Source organism: Semicossyphus pulcher, unplaced genomic scaffold (genome assembly GCF_022749685.1).
Source record: "Semicossyphus pulcher isolate SPU_LCO1_2020_fin unplaced genomic scaffold, fSemPul1.0.p SCAF_11, whole genome shotgun sequence".
Lineage (NCBI taxonomy): Eukaryota > Metazoa > Chordata > Actinopteri > Labriformes > Labridae > Semicossyphus > Semicossyphus pulcher.
In genome coordinates, this window is record NW_027211615.1 from 7,669,047 (window position 1) to 7,685,264 (window position 16,218).

At 41.5% G+C, this 16,218-nt stretch overlaps 1 protein-coding gene across 1 annotated transcript in view; it reads right to left on the reverse strand.

Moving 5' to 3' along the window:
- Positions 1 to 4,516: 4,516 nt before the first annotated feature.
- The window catches only part of LOC138613202 (disks large-associated protein 2-like), a 97,615-nt gene continuing 85,913 nt past the window's right edge, over positions 4,517 to 16,218 (reverse strand). Inside the window, exons 6-12 of the mRNA XM_069686831.1 lie at positions 11,857 to 12,215; positions 10,878 to 10,987; positions 9,869 to 10,275; positions 9,461 to 9,552; positions 8,086 to 8,238; positions 7,958 to 7,960; positions 4,517 to 4,980 (exon numbers count right to left, since the gene is read on the reverse strand). Of these exons, the coding sequence (XP_069542932.1) occupies positions 4,765 to 4,980; positions 7,958 to 7,960; positions 8,086 to 8,238; positions 9,461 to 9,552; positions 9,869 to 10,275; positions 10,878 to 10,987; positions 11,857 to 12,215 (1,340 nt within the window). The 3' untranslated portion in view covers positions 4,517 to 4,764. The remainder of the gene's footprint in view (positions 4,981 to 7,957; positions 7,961 to 8,085; positions 8,239 to 9,460; positions 9,553 to 9,868; positions 10,276 to 10,877; positions 10,988 to 11,856; positions 12,216 to 16,218) is intronic.

Consider the following 16,218-nt stretch of genomic DNA (forward strand, 5'->3'; position numbering starts at 1 on the left):
TAGTTTATTATAGCAACAGAGTCTTTTGTCTGAATGCCTGACAGTAATTTCAGTTTCAGCAGTTGGTACCTGATGAGTTGTTAACCTGAAATATTGCCGGATTTCCACTATCTATTGTCTTTTCAGTTGGGGATCAATTTGAGAAGCAGTGAGATAATAACAATTTGTCAGTTCCTTTGTGTTTTTTGCAAACGTCAAACGCAGCAGTACAACGTTATAGAGCGTCTCACCCTGAGTGTAATGTCGGAGAAAAATGGCCACCGTGTGAATGTGGTGAATTACACACAAACCAACGTTGAAGCAACAAAAAGACAAAAAAGCTCTTAGTTTTTTTTTAAAGTGAAGCCTGGACTGATGATAATGAGTACCAGATCTTTAAGTACTACACATGATGGAGTCACAGTATGCAGTCTGTGGGAAGTAGACTTGATTTGCATGACTTTCAGTCAGGTGGAAGAGCAGTTGGATTGTAAGAGTAGCCCATCAACTGTTGTAATAATGTTGTCAGACACACAGTAGGGAGGAATCAGTGAAATAAATGAGGACTGTGGTATTTCAAAACTAACAGTGTTCTCTCTCTAGAGAGGATGAGTGAATATGCTGATATTTATAGACTTACACGGGGGATGGAAGATAGATTGACAACCAACAAAGACAGTGGCACAAACAGAAATATGGTACTTTTGGTTAGCTTAATGATAACTGCTTAAACATCTGGATAGTTCTTCTGTATATCAGCGTTCTGTAGAGCCAGCCTTGATTACTCTAAACCAAGTTTAGCTGCTTATATTATATATAAACCTTCTTTTATCAATCCTCTCTTAGCTTTTCATATAATACTGTTTCCCTTTAAAATTTGTATTGGTTAAAATAGATATTAAAAAATATATAGATACATAATCTATCAATAAAGTAATTAACTCTTTCTAGTAAGAGGTATAGTAAGAGGAATTGTCTCCAAAAAGAAAAGAAAATTGACCCACTTTAGAGCGTCACCTGAGAAAGAACCAGGTGACACTTTGTAAAACCACCAACATTGTAACCAATAGAAATGTAAAAAGTGGACAGCCTTGGCGTGTTCTTCTGAAAGGATGGAAAGAGACTGTAATAGAAAATATTCAGTGCTGCAATTTGTAGAAAATGAAGTCGTTCTTCAAAGTGATTTTGAAGAGGAAAAGGCTTAATAAGCTGAGATGAAAAGAAAGAGGGTAATTAAATTAGATCTGTTGGATCCTTCTTTATTAAAATACACTATGAATGGTGGCTTAATGTTGGAGGTAGAGCCCCTTAAGTAAGATCATTTATTAAACGCAGTGGTAAGCCCTTGCCATTTTATCAGTTTCTGTTATCATGTAATGCAATAATACATCATTAACTTAATCTCCCCTTTAAGTCATTGTCCTTAAGTGTACACTGAGTAGGGTGCAGTATACTGTATATACACAATAGAAGGAATACATTTAAATTAACTATATTACTAGATTCAGATTTGATTTAAAGGAGGGTATTATGCTAATTTCAAGCTTCATATTTCACTCGGTGATACCTGTGGAGTAGCTTAGCATAATTTAAGGTTTAAAAAAATAATTTTTTTCACACTGTGCAGGCCCTCATACAGCCTCTGCCTGAAAAGCTCTGTCCCTTTAATAAACCCCAACAAGCCCACTTTCTTCTGATTGGCCAGCTCTCCGAAGCCTCCTGAGGCTGCACTTGAAAAAACTGTATGAAACCTGGCGTTCACAGCAGACTGAACTGAGAAGCCTGGGGATTACCCCAACATACTTGTACCTACAGATTTGAAACTTCACCCACATTTAGTCTGGACATCCAACATTGTAACATTATATATATGTATTAAAATGTGAAACAGCATAATACCCCTCTTTAAGGAATGCTAGTAACAGAGGAAGCTGGAATATGTCTTATAAATATATGTAATGGTGCAATAAATCTAAACTCCACAGAAAATAAATAACTTTACTGTCTGCCTATAAAACTATCAGGATAAATGCTTCATAGTATTTTAATCTGTATATGAATTATATGCTAAAAGGACTTGTAAATATAAATGGGCTGTTTTCTTGGAACCTGCATGAATGGATCCTTCCAGGACTGTAACTTTTACATGCATTCAAACAGGAAAAGCTGTCCAGCTCATTCACCAGGCATGTTGTCTTCTATCATTCTTGTCCCTTTCACGGTTCATCGTGTAACCAGTCGTTATTGAGAAAGAAATGAATTGCCTTCACTAAAAATAAAATAAAAAGTGTCCAATTGAGTTGGATTTTTAGCATCTGTTGTTGTTTTTTTGCATGTTAGGGGCTCTACATTCATGGGTGTTTTGATTAAGGCCGTCTGGTAAGGTAGCTAAAGGTTTCAGATTTAGCACTGATGTACACACGTCACAAAATAAAACACTTCAGCTATGGTCCTGTTAAATGCAAGCCTCAACACAAGCTAAATAAAGCCCATCATAATCCCTCCCAGCAGGTACATCTCACTGATAATGTAGCATTTAGAGCACCTATCTGTTATCTCTTACTGAGTGTAATTACAATAAAAGGGGGACTCTGTACTGCAGCATTAGAAGTGGTCCTACGTCAACATGTTTTAATAAGCTGGGGAAAGATTAAATACGGATGAATGTGCATGTATTGCAAATGTGATTGTTGGTGTTGTATAAAATATGGACCGATACAGTACAGTATGTTCAGCTAGCTTGTAGCAGTATGCCCTTGGCTCAGGGTGGGCATCATAGATTTTAATTTAAGGTTGGTGGAATGTCGAAGCCTGTAATCTCTCTTGTCTGATAAAATATATTTCCCTGACCTCTTTGCATGTAAGAAAGGAAGGAACCTTCTCCTCATTTACATCACTGAGGGCAAGAGCATTGCAAAGATGATCTTTTCTAAAGTCACAATCTAGCGAAAGTCATCCGAGAGACGACGGGCACCATGTTAATAAATCTCTGTTTAAAAAGTCCTTGAGTGTGTGTGTGCGTGCACATAGGACTGGGTAAAGGACAACAGTTTTAGAGTAAAAAGCAGCACCATTTACTATAGTAACTGAATATTGTTAAAGTGTCATTTGCACCTGTCTTTCCTAGACTACATGAGCAGATCAAAGTAACAACGGGAGTGTTTTTAATATGCCCCAGTTGGAACAAAAGGTTAAATGTGTGTTATGAGATATGGTGTCTGTTAGCTGAGAAACACCCCTTATTAGCAAGACAAATGCACTGTCAAATCAACCCACAACTGTTCTAACTATAAATACTAAATGTATACTGTAGATTGAAATGTCGGTCATATGATAGATACTGTAAATATAATTAAAAGATTTAGAATCACAATATTGTAATTAAGAGGCCTGAACGCCGTCAGAAAGAAAACAGAAGAACAAAAGGTGCAGTTAATATGATCTATAGAGTTACATGAGATTCTGTAGTAAATTTTCCATTTCTGTTCTTGCAATTCAACTGCAACAATATCACATGAGCTTCATAAACTACATTTCCCTTGGAAATACAAACATGAATATTATAAGGTGCAAAATGCATTGTTTGATACAGTCGACTCTTCCAGGCTGCGCAAAAACTGTCTTTTGTTAATAATTCATATTTGTTCTGCAATGGAAATGTATCCAGCAGCAAATAACGTACGGAGCTTTAAAAGTGTCTACTCCTAAGAGGGGACGGTAACAAATGAATGGATATGACTAAATGCTGAAATGATGGATTTTTTTTAGCCTTATTTTCAGATCTCATTCAGCAACACTGGTCGACAGCTGCAGCATGCCTGCTTAAAGACGGATAGATGACACACAGCTAGCAAGGTAGTTTGGTGTATAGTTGTGCAGCACCTCAGACATGTATCCAACGCTTTTAATACTGTTATATCTCTACTTTTGAAGTCACAAATCTGCAAGAAACTGAGAGGAAAAATACCAGGTGTTACCAACCATCATAGAAAAGGCTGGGTGCAAAGATTGAACCTAATCAAAAATAATGTATTTGTATCTTTTCAGCCGTTGGACAATAATCTACTTGTTTAAAAAAGCTTTTTCACCTTGGTAAGACAACAGGAAACAGTCCCTGCTGCCACTGCTCCTTCACACAGGGTGCTTTAGCCCAAGACCATTGTTGCTGGTGAGAAACTCTAGAAAAGTTGCACTTTGTGTTTCCCTTTGAATCTGGCAAGTAAGTCATCACCAGAACTCGCAGAGGGGCAAAAATGGAGAACACAGACGGTTTCACAATAATGGCTATGACCAAAGAAATCTTTAAGTTGAACTAAACAAATACCAGGTGAAATGTCTGTTTTGGAGTATAGCAGCTCATTCTCATGGTGCAGCACCTGTGGCAAGGAGGAGAATCCTCGCTGGTGTAAAGCTACACTAGGCAACTTCAAATGTTAATTAGTGGCTCTTGTTTACCAGCGTTTAGTTTTAACCAAAGACTAGCAAACCTTAAAAAGGTGAAAGGTCTAGTAGATTTTAAATGTTTCATTTAATACTTTCTGTGTGAAAACAAGCGTCCACACCTGACTCACCTGACTTCTCATTTAGGACAGTTATTAAAGGTGATAAGAAGGGTTTCATGAAACCTTGCCTAGTGTAGCTTCAGCAGGGACAACCCAGAGAATGGCGACAGGTGATGCAGTGACAGTCGATGGACAGCAGGGGGAGGAGGCTGGACGTGACATCAGGAGCTGGTGTTGGGTGAATGTGGACGAGGGGAGGATGAGGATGATGAATCCGTGGACCTCAAAGGCGCGTCTGGGCTTCAGGGATGTAGATCTCGATGCTGTCTGCCCTCTCTGTGGCTGAGTTCTGTCTGAAAGAAGCTGCTCGTTTGGCAGCCATGAGGCGTCTGCGGGCTTCCTGTCGCTGGCGGTCCTGAAGGTCCAGAGAGCGCTCTCGCATTATGCCGCCACGCCCCTTGGCCGGCCGCTTTGGCAGAGGTGGGGGCCACTTCCGCTCCTTTAGGAAACAGGATGATATTATTAACAAGATAAATTATAAGGCTTATTATGAAGCGACTTATCCAACAGAACAAGCTGATTCACATGGGAGGGAAATGTGAATAAAACAGTGCTTCTCAATCAGCGCTCTGCAGCTCATTGTTAACAGTGCGGATGTCTACTAGATCATGTTTTATGAAGCCCTTAAACCAAATGGATTATGACTTGTTAATCTAATCAGTCCTGTTCAATAACCGCTCTGCAATTACACACCCTCCAAGGCGGATAACAAAACACACAACAGCAATATTGTTTCATTCGAGTGATGGAAATTTTATAATGTTTTATTTATTTGGGTAAATAAATATTATATCATTGTGGAAAAGCAAGAACCACAATTTATTCAGAACTCATAACTGGGGTTTATGAGGGGAAAACACTAAATTAAACACTTCCAGAGCAGCAGAAATAATTTCATGAGGAAATTGAGCTGAAAATGATGAATGTTGAATCCCAGCAGATCATTGCATTTATTTGGAATTTGATTTAAAAGGGAGTGTGCTGTTTGGCAAACTTTGGCTCTAATACATGGACTTTAGATATCCTCTGTACATGCGTGTGTCACGGACAGACAGACACCACTTTGCCTAAACTTTCGCATCACAACTTGGGAAAAGCCAAGGAAACTTCCTCCTGAGGCTAGACTATGAAACTTCACTCTCACTACTGTTAAAGGGGACATATTTCAGCTATGTAATCAATATTGTAATGTGTTTTTGAATCACGTTGGTAAAGTTTGTTTCGTTTTAAAAATTGTACACATATTTTAATTGAATTATTTTTCAGAGCCTCTCCTTCCTCCTGAAACGAACGAGCCGTCTGCCATTCAAAGGTCAGACATTATTGACAGCTGACAGTATTTGGAGCGACCACGTAGCCCATCCCCAACATGTGCGATCCCATGCGGTGGAGCGGCCACACTGCACTGTCACTTCAAAGTCGTAGAAAACATGGCTGCTCTAGGATCGGTTATTCGGCCTTATATGTACGAGCCAGAATCGCCAGGAGGTATCGGCATGGTAAGTTGAAATCTTGACGACTTGACTACAAGCTACTGCAAGAAGGCCCCTGAGGTGAATGATGGTGAATGATTGGTCGATTTCAGCGAGAGCAAGGTTCTACGTAGAAACCTGCAGCTGTTCAGAACGGCCCGTTTCAGAGGCGACCTTTTTTAAACATTCAGAAAAAAACACGGAATTATACAGTTTTCACTTTTCACTGTGAACAATAAACACACAAAAATGTGAAACCCATAAAAATAAGAGAATATCCATTCAAAAGATACGGCCCCTTTAATGTGTATTTATGGAGCAGAAAAACATGTATGAAGACAATCGGCCAGATTTTGACCCAGAAGCTGTTTGCTCAATAAATGGGAAACAATTATTGATTAGGCAGCAACACTAATACCCTGCATTACCAACATTTACAACTTGTAGAGGCAGAAAACTTTCACCCATATGACCTCCAAACTTAATACACAGTAATATGTGAGTGCAAGTTTTTCTGGTGTTACTTTTAAACTGTGCTGCCTCGAAGGAGAGCATCTGTGTCACTGTCAGGGCTCAGCTTCATGGAGCTTGCGATGTGCCTGTTAACTGCTGGAGGTAAATAACTCCCCTTACAACTACAAGTGTAGCATGAAGATAATTATCCAAGTGCCCTGAAGGATCTCGTCTATCTCTAAGAACACATTACCATCTAAATGTGCTTCGTATAAATGCAGCTTTCCTCTCCACAAGCACCCTCATATAAATGTGCTCTTATCATCATTATTTTCTGACCATTGATATTGAATTTATCTGCCAATTATCGACTAATTATATATTTTACATAATGTTTCAACTTAGTCTTAAAGGAGCAATTATCCCCTGGAAAAAGCCGCTGTCAGTCAAAGCTGGTGTTCTCTGTAATCGACAGAAGCAATAATATTTCAAATTGTGTGTTGTGAGTGGAAAAAGTTGTACAAATAGCTTGTGGTTTCGCCCATTCTACATTCCTACAACACCCAGCATGCATTGCACCCCCCCCGAAAGGAATGGGCCAGCGAGAGACACTGGAGTGAAATACTACAGTTTTCCAGTCACGGACTGATCGCTGCAGGCAACGGCTCAGAGCAGTACAGAATCTAAAATACGATGAGAATATACCGGTGGATCGTCTAAAAAATCTTCAGGATCTGCAGTCTACATTTCAAACCTGACGATTTTGAACAAGACGTGACATTTGAGGCGCGCGTCCTAGATTGAGGAAGTGTAGTTTAGCAAGCTCCCTGGCCTCCGCCAGATGACGCATTTTAACGTCTGGCGGAGGTTTTCCAGGTCCCATTGGAGAAGTGGATAGCGTCCTCCAAAGGCACCGAGTGAAATTGCATTTTTCTTCTACCATAATGGCATTAGCTCCCCATAATAGCATGAGAGGACTGAGGTTGAAAATCTGCGAACTAGCCCTTTAAGTCCACTTCTGGTTATTAGTAACCTTGATAATTATTTCCCTGGTTTAAGGTTTCTATGTATTATCACATTTCAGCAGATATGCCATTTTTCTAAGTCTTGCCTATATTGTGAAATACCTGCCCCTGTAAATTCTTTGAATCTATTTGACACCCGTTGAGACTCATCATTGTTCTGTGTAAAAGCAGAGCCAGACAATAGAACAAATCTCCAGATCAAATGTCACTATAATGAAACAATCTAAGCAAAGATTTGCATTTGCTCTGACTTTGTGTGACAGCGGATTATCCCCAGTATTTTCATTACCCCTTAGTAAGTCTGCTACTACCTTTCCTTACACGAGACAACATGAATGAGATTGAATGAGTACACAACTAATGATTTTAGCAGGAAAACACTTTAGACGATGTTACTAGCTATTTTAGCTGAAGTGATGTTGCCTCCCAACTTTGTCCCCGCGGGGCTATGATAAGAATGATCAACCTCCTGCTGGTCACAAGCCTAAAAACAGAAATGCGAATGTTGTTACTGCAGTTTTCTCAAAAGCTGAGCGAGTTCATCTGGAGCCCATTAAGACTAATTATCAAGAGTGTGCGTGGTTCCAGTTTTACCTTCTTCTCTGGGCTCCCCACCAGCTGCCACTGGTTGCTCTTGATCTGCTGCAGCTCATCAAACTTGGCAGTGACGTCATCGATGGAAAGCTGCAAGAGGTCCCAGAATCCAGCCAAGTCCTGAGATGTGGGTCTGGGCATGGCACTGGGGTCCTGGAGAGAGATTGCTAGAGTGAATTGATGTTCCATTTTTATGTGCTGAATTACACTAAGTAAAAGTATATCATCCCAAGCACCTCAACATCTGTACCTCACCACTCCCACCACTGTGTGGCAGTACAGCACCGACATTAACTCATAACCTCCTCTGCAAGTTCCAGGGAACATCCCCTCACTTCCTTCAATGCATCTTTTTTATAATAGCAGAGTTGGTCTATTTATAAATGAATAAATGTCACTTTAAGGTCCTGTGGGGACATACATGGTAGAATGAATGACACATGTTCCTGGCCGGCTGTCATTAGCTCAAATCAAACATACAGTATGTGCCCTCTTTACAATTCTTCATTTACTTATAGTGCAAAACACAACATATGCCCACAGACAGCAAACACAGAGTGAGTGTGATTTCAGATCAAGCGAAGTCAAACTCCAGACACACATCATGCAGTTCTTCCTCCGTCCAGCAGGGACACAGAGTGGTTCTCTCATTCAGACACGTTTTAAAGCTCAGGGCAATCTAAGTCTTGTCACTACCGATGTTAGACTAAATTCATCATCCTATTATCTATGGGCAGAGATGGAGAGAGGGCTGCCCGAAGCCATCCGAAAGAGAGAAACACACCAGTTAACTACGACGCACGCACATGGCCGTGAGAGAGCGGGCAGATTTCACCAACCTCCACAAGATTTTGCATTTCATTTAAAAAATTTGCTATGCTTTCAGGAGGTTTGATGAAGTGCCTGTCTGTCTCTTTCTACTGTATCTGCAGAAACACTCACACTTATGACACAGTCGTCTTCTAATATATTCTGTGGATAGTTGGTGTAAGAAAAGGTACGAGTTTCCAGTCAATGTGACATGAGGGATAAACTGTGAGACAGTGTGGCGGTCCATTATTCAAACTCTGAGATCCCATTCAAACGGCTGTCTCTGTGCATTAATGGAAAGCTTCGACTGGTGCTGTGCTTCCTATTGGAATTCCCCTTCCGTTCACTGCGGGGTCAATACCAGCAGAGGGACTGCTTCACTATTGATCCCTATGGTCTATTTCTGGAAGGCGAACAAGTGCAGCGTCAGGCCGAGCACCTCCACGGAGCTCGGAGAAAGAGGAGCTCATCAACAAGTTTGCTTCTGATCTTTTGTGTTTCTCTATTTAGAATATTAACAGCATGTGGGTCGATACGGTGTACACAAAGTACGCACACTACTCACCAGGTTCTGCTGACACAGCCAGTAAAACTGCTGAAACTTTTGAGACATAAGTAGCTGAGCACTTCCAACTGCGCTCCGGATTTTTCCGAGGACTGATGGACACACATGAATAAACACAGAGAGGGAGAGAAAGAGAGACATTCTGGTTGTATCACTGACTGCTTGGCAGAGACATGTCTTTCACTCAGTCATTTTAAAGGATCCCATCTGGTCACAGAACACCAATCACGATTCTGTCTTCATCGTCAACATGCCAGCTAATACTGTGACTGTTCACTTTGGCTTTACTGCTGCACATGCTGCAGAAAAATCAAATTATCATAGAGTATATATGATGAAAGAATTGACCTCTGACAACAAAAACAGCACCTGATTTGACATGAATGTAGTTTCCCTCAGGACACTCACTCTCCTCTGACAGGTCATGCTCCTCTGCCTCTCTCTCCATCTCTTTGCACCAGCCTTCCAGCCGCTTGGTTTCGTTATGAAGGAGCTGCATGAACCAGCTGCCATCCCTGCGGAGGGGGGACACTCGACCTACTTCGGTGCTCTCCAGACTGGGTTCGACCAGCCAGGGTTCAGGCGTAGGGCTGGGGGGCCCGCTGGAAGGTCGGTAGTCCTCCCTGTAGCTGAACAGGCCCTGCGTGCGCACCGTGCGGATGGCCCCGTACTGCGTGGGCGTGCTGGGTTCTGAGTGGCGACCGAAGCCGCCACCAAACTGCAAGCCCTTGTCCTCCATGGAGGGGAAGCCCTCCAACTCCATGTCTGCTTGTACTGCAGTGGTCACACTGTTGGAGCGCTTGAATCTCCCATGTCTAAAACAGATGATGGGACAATACATGAGGAATGCAGCTTTTAATGTATTATACCCCTTTCCCACAAAAGTTAGCGCTTTGACGCAGGTTTTTCAGACCCGCGAAGACCCGCTAATACTGATTGTCTCTTTTCCCATTGCCAGTGAAGTACACGCCTTTCGGTCTCTTTTCTGCTGTGTCACCGTCTGACGTCACAAATATGCGAGACAGGGTTAGTAAACAGTGAAGATGTTATGGTGGTTAGGTCTTTACTGTATCTATCACTCATTCAGTCTGTTTATCAAACTCGGCGCCGACAAATTTGGAACGATGTTCGAGCGCTGCTCGGACGGAGATGGGCGGAATTTATCGCTGAGATGACGAGGAGTCCAAAAGTTACCAACGGAGCATAGCATCATGCCGGAAAGGGGGCGGAGATTAGCGTGTCGACACGGATTTTGTGTTCCCATCAATGTCGATCAGAGCTGAGCCGATAATCACCCGGGTCCACTGCAGAGTCATGTGACCCGGGTCTGAATGCCGATTGTAACCTTTCCCAAAAAAGCTGAGTGTTAGCGGGTTATTTGACCAGTGGGAAAGCGGCTACAGAGCACCATACATACCGTTTATGATCCTCCACCTGGATCCCTATAGAATGGAACTGAGGAAGGCCTTTACTTTCAGTCTCAGAGTCTGTCACAGTTTCCACCTGGTAAATACAGACAGCAGAACACTAATTATGACGATTCACAGATGAAATGTACAGATGTACATATACAAACCTGAAATAATGCCACTTTATGTAAGAAAATAAACCAAAAGAGAGGGTGACAGTCAGGAATAAAACCCTACTGTTCTTCATGCTCAGCAGAAGGTGAACAGGTGATACAATTGTTAGAAACCAATGCAAAATGTAAAAATATATGCAATGATACATGCTATTGAGGATAACATGTAGGGCTGTCTAAGGATGTCAATGATGACCAAAATAGGTACAAACTTATCTAGGCCTTTGGTACTCTGGGTCATGACTGGCACAGCATCCACTCTACATGCAGGTACAACATGGTCCACACAGACAGCCAACAGACACAAAGATGGAGCCGACAACTGAGGACACTTGCCTTCAGGAGATGCAGGAGTGAGCTAAGTTAGTCGGACAGTTAACACACAAGGAATGATTTTCTTTCTTGCAGTGGAGCCACACTACAGTACTCAATCAGCTAAAGGCTATTATATGATCAGGCCAATGCTATCAGCTCATCCTCCATCTAGCTGAACAGGCCTGTACAGACAGCACCCATATAATACAAAGAGAGTAAGAGAGATCCTCATTGAGCTCTTCATCACTGCTGCCTGTGGATTAGCCCTGTGCATGTAGTGTTACAGCGTGACACATGTAAAGGTCAACATGCCTCCAAAACCTTGTAGAGTGCTTCAAACAGATTTTTACATTTGGGAATTTGTAATAGGAAAAAAAACAATTCAACAGGTTGAGGTCTGCCATAAGATAGAGTGAGTTATCAACGACAAAAACACGTAATAATTGTACAATGCAAGGGAAACAGAGAGGAACAGGCTGAGTGTCTGTGACGCTGTTACCTGTATCCCAATAGAGGAACGTGGGGTTTTGAGGTACTCCTCGGCCTTGGACACCAGCACTGCTTTGTCACACGTCTGGACGGAGGTGTGGCTGCCCAAAGACGCGTGCCTCTTGCCTGCTGCCGACTCCATGGCCATGGTGACCGCCTTGGTGCTGTCCAGGCTGTCCGTGGAGCTGTAAATGGGACGTCCGAGGCTATCCGTGGTCCACAGACCGCCCCGCGGATGCCTGCCCTCGTGGTAGGCATCTTGTGTGGACTCTGTGCTGCTCTGGGCTGTCACAGAGATAAGAGGCTTGGTGGTGGTGCGCGGGGGCACAGGAGGTGGAGTCTTCTTGTAACTGGTAGGAAATGATACCGCTGGATAGCACAAGCAGGATGAAAGGACGAGGACAAGGCAAGACAAGGGTAGAGGATAAAATAAAACATGAGAATGAAAAATGTGGCCAAAAGCTGACAAGGGCCAAGAGCAGCAGTTCACCTGTATCACACACTGTGTGATAGAAGAGCACCAGAGCATTATGGGAGTTTAGAGTAAGCATTAGGGCACTTTAGCGCTTAAAGCACCGGAAATGTCAGTAAGGTGAAAACCAGCAGCAGCTTTGTAAAATGTCTGTTAACTGAGGAAGTGCAATGAAGGATTAAAGGAAATTATTTCTCTTTCAAGTGCAAATGAGATTCTGATGGAAAATCATCAAGATGGACGTCACAGCAGAGGTGGAAATGTACCAATTTCACTTTCTAACACAAGATAACAGGATTCTATTAAAGTAATGGGTAAATAAGTAATACCCTAATATCTTGTTTCAATATATTTTTCTGTCTGTTGTTTGATGCACAAAGAAAGAATAAACTAAACTGTCTATAAACTGGATACTTTTTAATTTATGAAAAGTTACAATGAGTTTTTACTTTAGATCAGGGGTCTCCAAAATGTTTCATCTGAGAGCTACTTTGAAAAAATTAAAGTTGGCAAGAATTACTTTTTAATCGCTGAAAGTGCTGGTGGAGCCCCATGTTGATTCTTTAGTCGACTGAAACGTTGGTACCACAGATGAAGCACACACACTTGTCCTTCACATTCCTGAATAAAAACTTTCCCACTCCCCGTGGAGATCGTATGTTTGTATGTAGACCTGTCGATGGAGGTTGCTGCAACAGTGCTGTGATTGGTTAGGTTCAGACGTTGACAAACTTCCCAGGGGCGTCACCGTTTTTTATTGACAGCTGATCGGCCTATCCTATTATTTTGTATGAGAGGGGGCGGGACAGCTGTGTATTTGATTGAACTGAAGTGGGAAGAGGCTTTCAAGGGACATTTATTCTGAGTCTGTGAACCTCTTGGTGAGCTCCTTTAATCCAGGCTGCAAGCTACCGGTAGCTTGTGAGCTACCTGTTGGAGACACCTGCTTTAGATGAATACAATATATAAGATCGGTCGCTGTGGAAACGGCTTAAGGAACCCGAATAAGTAAAAGGATATCACGCTGTATTGATGAAGACTTGAAACTAACATTTGAGAACATAAACTTATTAAAAAACATGTTATAGGTCAATTCAAAAGTAGGCTCATTAGCTGATCTGTTTCCCTAAAACTGGACTTATTTTTGCAACAAGTGGAGTCGCCCCCTGTTGGTCATTATAATAAAGGCGTCCCTTTTACATTGTATGGCATATTTGAAATGTATCTGAGGAAACCCTGCATGAATCATACAGACAATTATAACTGTGATAACAATCAAAGAGCAAACCTTGTGTGCAACTATCAGCTGATTCAAGACAGAAGTATCATGACCCCTGTGAGCATTCACCCCTACAGCGCTGCTGATCAGCTTATGTAGTGATTCACTTGTGCTGTCTCCGATTGATTTGTTATTCATTATTCATATAGAATTACGTATTGAGATATTCAGCATACTGAATAAATGACTTAATGCAGCAAGATTTGTTGTGCTTTATCTCCTCAAGCACTTGTTGTATACTGCCATGAACAGGTGCAGGCAGAGCCACACACACACATACACTATACACACATAAACCACTTTGGATTACAGGTAATTAAGTGCATAAGAAATAAGCAACCACAGGGAATGGTGTTAAGCTAAATCCAGTCACAGACTTGACTTCCTTCCAACTTGAAGGGGCTGCAGTTCTGCAAGACACAGTGGGTGGATACCGAAATGAAAAGAGCACGGTGACTCAGGCAGCACACGCAACTCCACACCATCTATTTTTACACATTCTAGCCACTACTTCCAAAACTGAAAATGTTACAGATTGGCTGCTACCAGATACAGAGTGACATGAGCCCTGCTTTTTCCTCTCTTCAGTATATGAATCTCTGTTTGTTATCTTGCGTTATATTGCCTATAAAATACATTCGATTTTTGTCATAATAATCATTTATAGAGACTAATTTCACTAACCTTTTTGATCAGAAAATCAGACCACAACACAGTAGCAGTACTGACCTAGTAGACTAATTATAGTAACAGTGATCTCTATTCACAGATTCTACATAGAAATAGAATCAGTGGGCAGGGATGAGGATTTTTAAGAATAGCAAATGTTCTGGTATCTGTTTGTACTACGCTTGTAGTCCGAGTAATACTGACCAATCACGTATCAGCAGGCTGTGGCGTATGCGGGAAAAACAGTTCGGTGGAGAGCAAAAGCAATAAAAAAAGGAGAGGATAAGTATTTTTATAAAGATCTTACTTTTTCTCTTCGTTGTGGAAAGAAGTGACATATTTTGCAGCCAACAATGCAAAATCTATGCGACATGGCGTCATGTACTGACTTGAAAAAGGCCATGTGTGAATGAAAATCAGACAGTAAAGATTGATCTTTTGTTGGCGCTACGTTGTTATCTTTTTGTTGTATGCTTCTCCCTTCAACAGCATGAAATTGCACAGCAAGTACCAATGAGTCAGGAGATGTAACTGTCCCAAAACAGCAAGTGTGACCTTATCGGGGGCGCTACAGGAAAGGTCAACGGGTCTCCCATGTTCCCATGTTAGTGGGAATGTGTAACAAACAGACACACAAGTGAACAGTCGCATAACCTCCTTTAGCAGAAGTAATGAATGTGACTGACTGTACTCGCTCAGTAGGGTAATGACTCTAAATTAGCCTATTATCAGACTGGAAGTTGAGTCAGCACTGCACAGTTTTCTGCAGTTCATTCAGACATTTTATGCTTGCCTAAATGGATTGACATTTGTAAACACATTTGGTGCCTTACACGCCTACATTTATGTGCTGTGCATAATTACACAATTATTTGCCTAGGTTAATGTTGTTTAGTGAAGACATTTAATTTGTTGACTTCTACTGGGCTGTCATATCACCACATAATAGGCTTATAATAAAAAGTAAAAATCACAATGCCTTGCAATAACATCGACTGGGCACCAGATGGCCTCCTATAGAGTGTACATAGTCCCCATGATGATCTACTAAAACTGGGCAATACAGCGCAATGTCAGGTGATTAAGATAAGACATTCCCGAGTCTTCATATGTTTCTACTTCATTTGTGTCTTTATATTTATTCTATCTCCTTTTTAGGGTTAAGAGTGTCTGGAGTCAGATCTATATGTAAGAGGTGCTAGAAGGAATATGTTGTATACAACAAAGTGTCAGAAGTACATTTATTGAGGCTGATGTGAGCAGTGGTCGACTGTAGCATTGTGGTAGGAAATATTGTAGTTATTACTCTACTATATTTATTGGACATCTAAGCTGCCAATTACTTTGCAGATTTAGATGTTCCATACAAAACCAACAATCAGCTTCATCAATATGTTGCAGGTTGAAAATAGAAACAACCAACCAGGTTAAAGATAGAATCTAGTTTAATGTAATAATCTCAAATATTTTCATTTAAATAAATGTCTGTTAAGTCACTATCTATCACCGAATGAAATAACACAATGGTGATTGAGCCTACGGCCCACTGATGAAAGCCTTTGCATTTGCAGTATTACAGACTGGGTGTCTGCGGAAAATATCACAAGCGGCGCCCAGTTAGTGACGCGTTTTCCATCACCCAGCAGTGGTTGGTCTGCCAGAGAGGGTAGGCGGAGCTAAGCGGCCGCTTTTCCGCTCTCTGCAAGTGTTGCGAGTAAACAGTAATCTACTATGGCTGAACAAACAAAGAAAAGATGGATGACTACAGATACAACTTCAACAATAAGTGAAAATCCAAAGAAAAAGAAACAAACTGGACGCTCAGATGAAGCAAACAGTCTAAAAAGGAAAGCGACCGTCAGCGAGGAAAATCAAGAGTTACAACCGGAGCCAACCGTGGACGTCACACATGCAACACTGTAGTCATTTTAAGTGTAAAATGTTCTGCACCT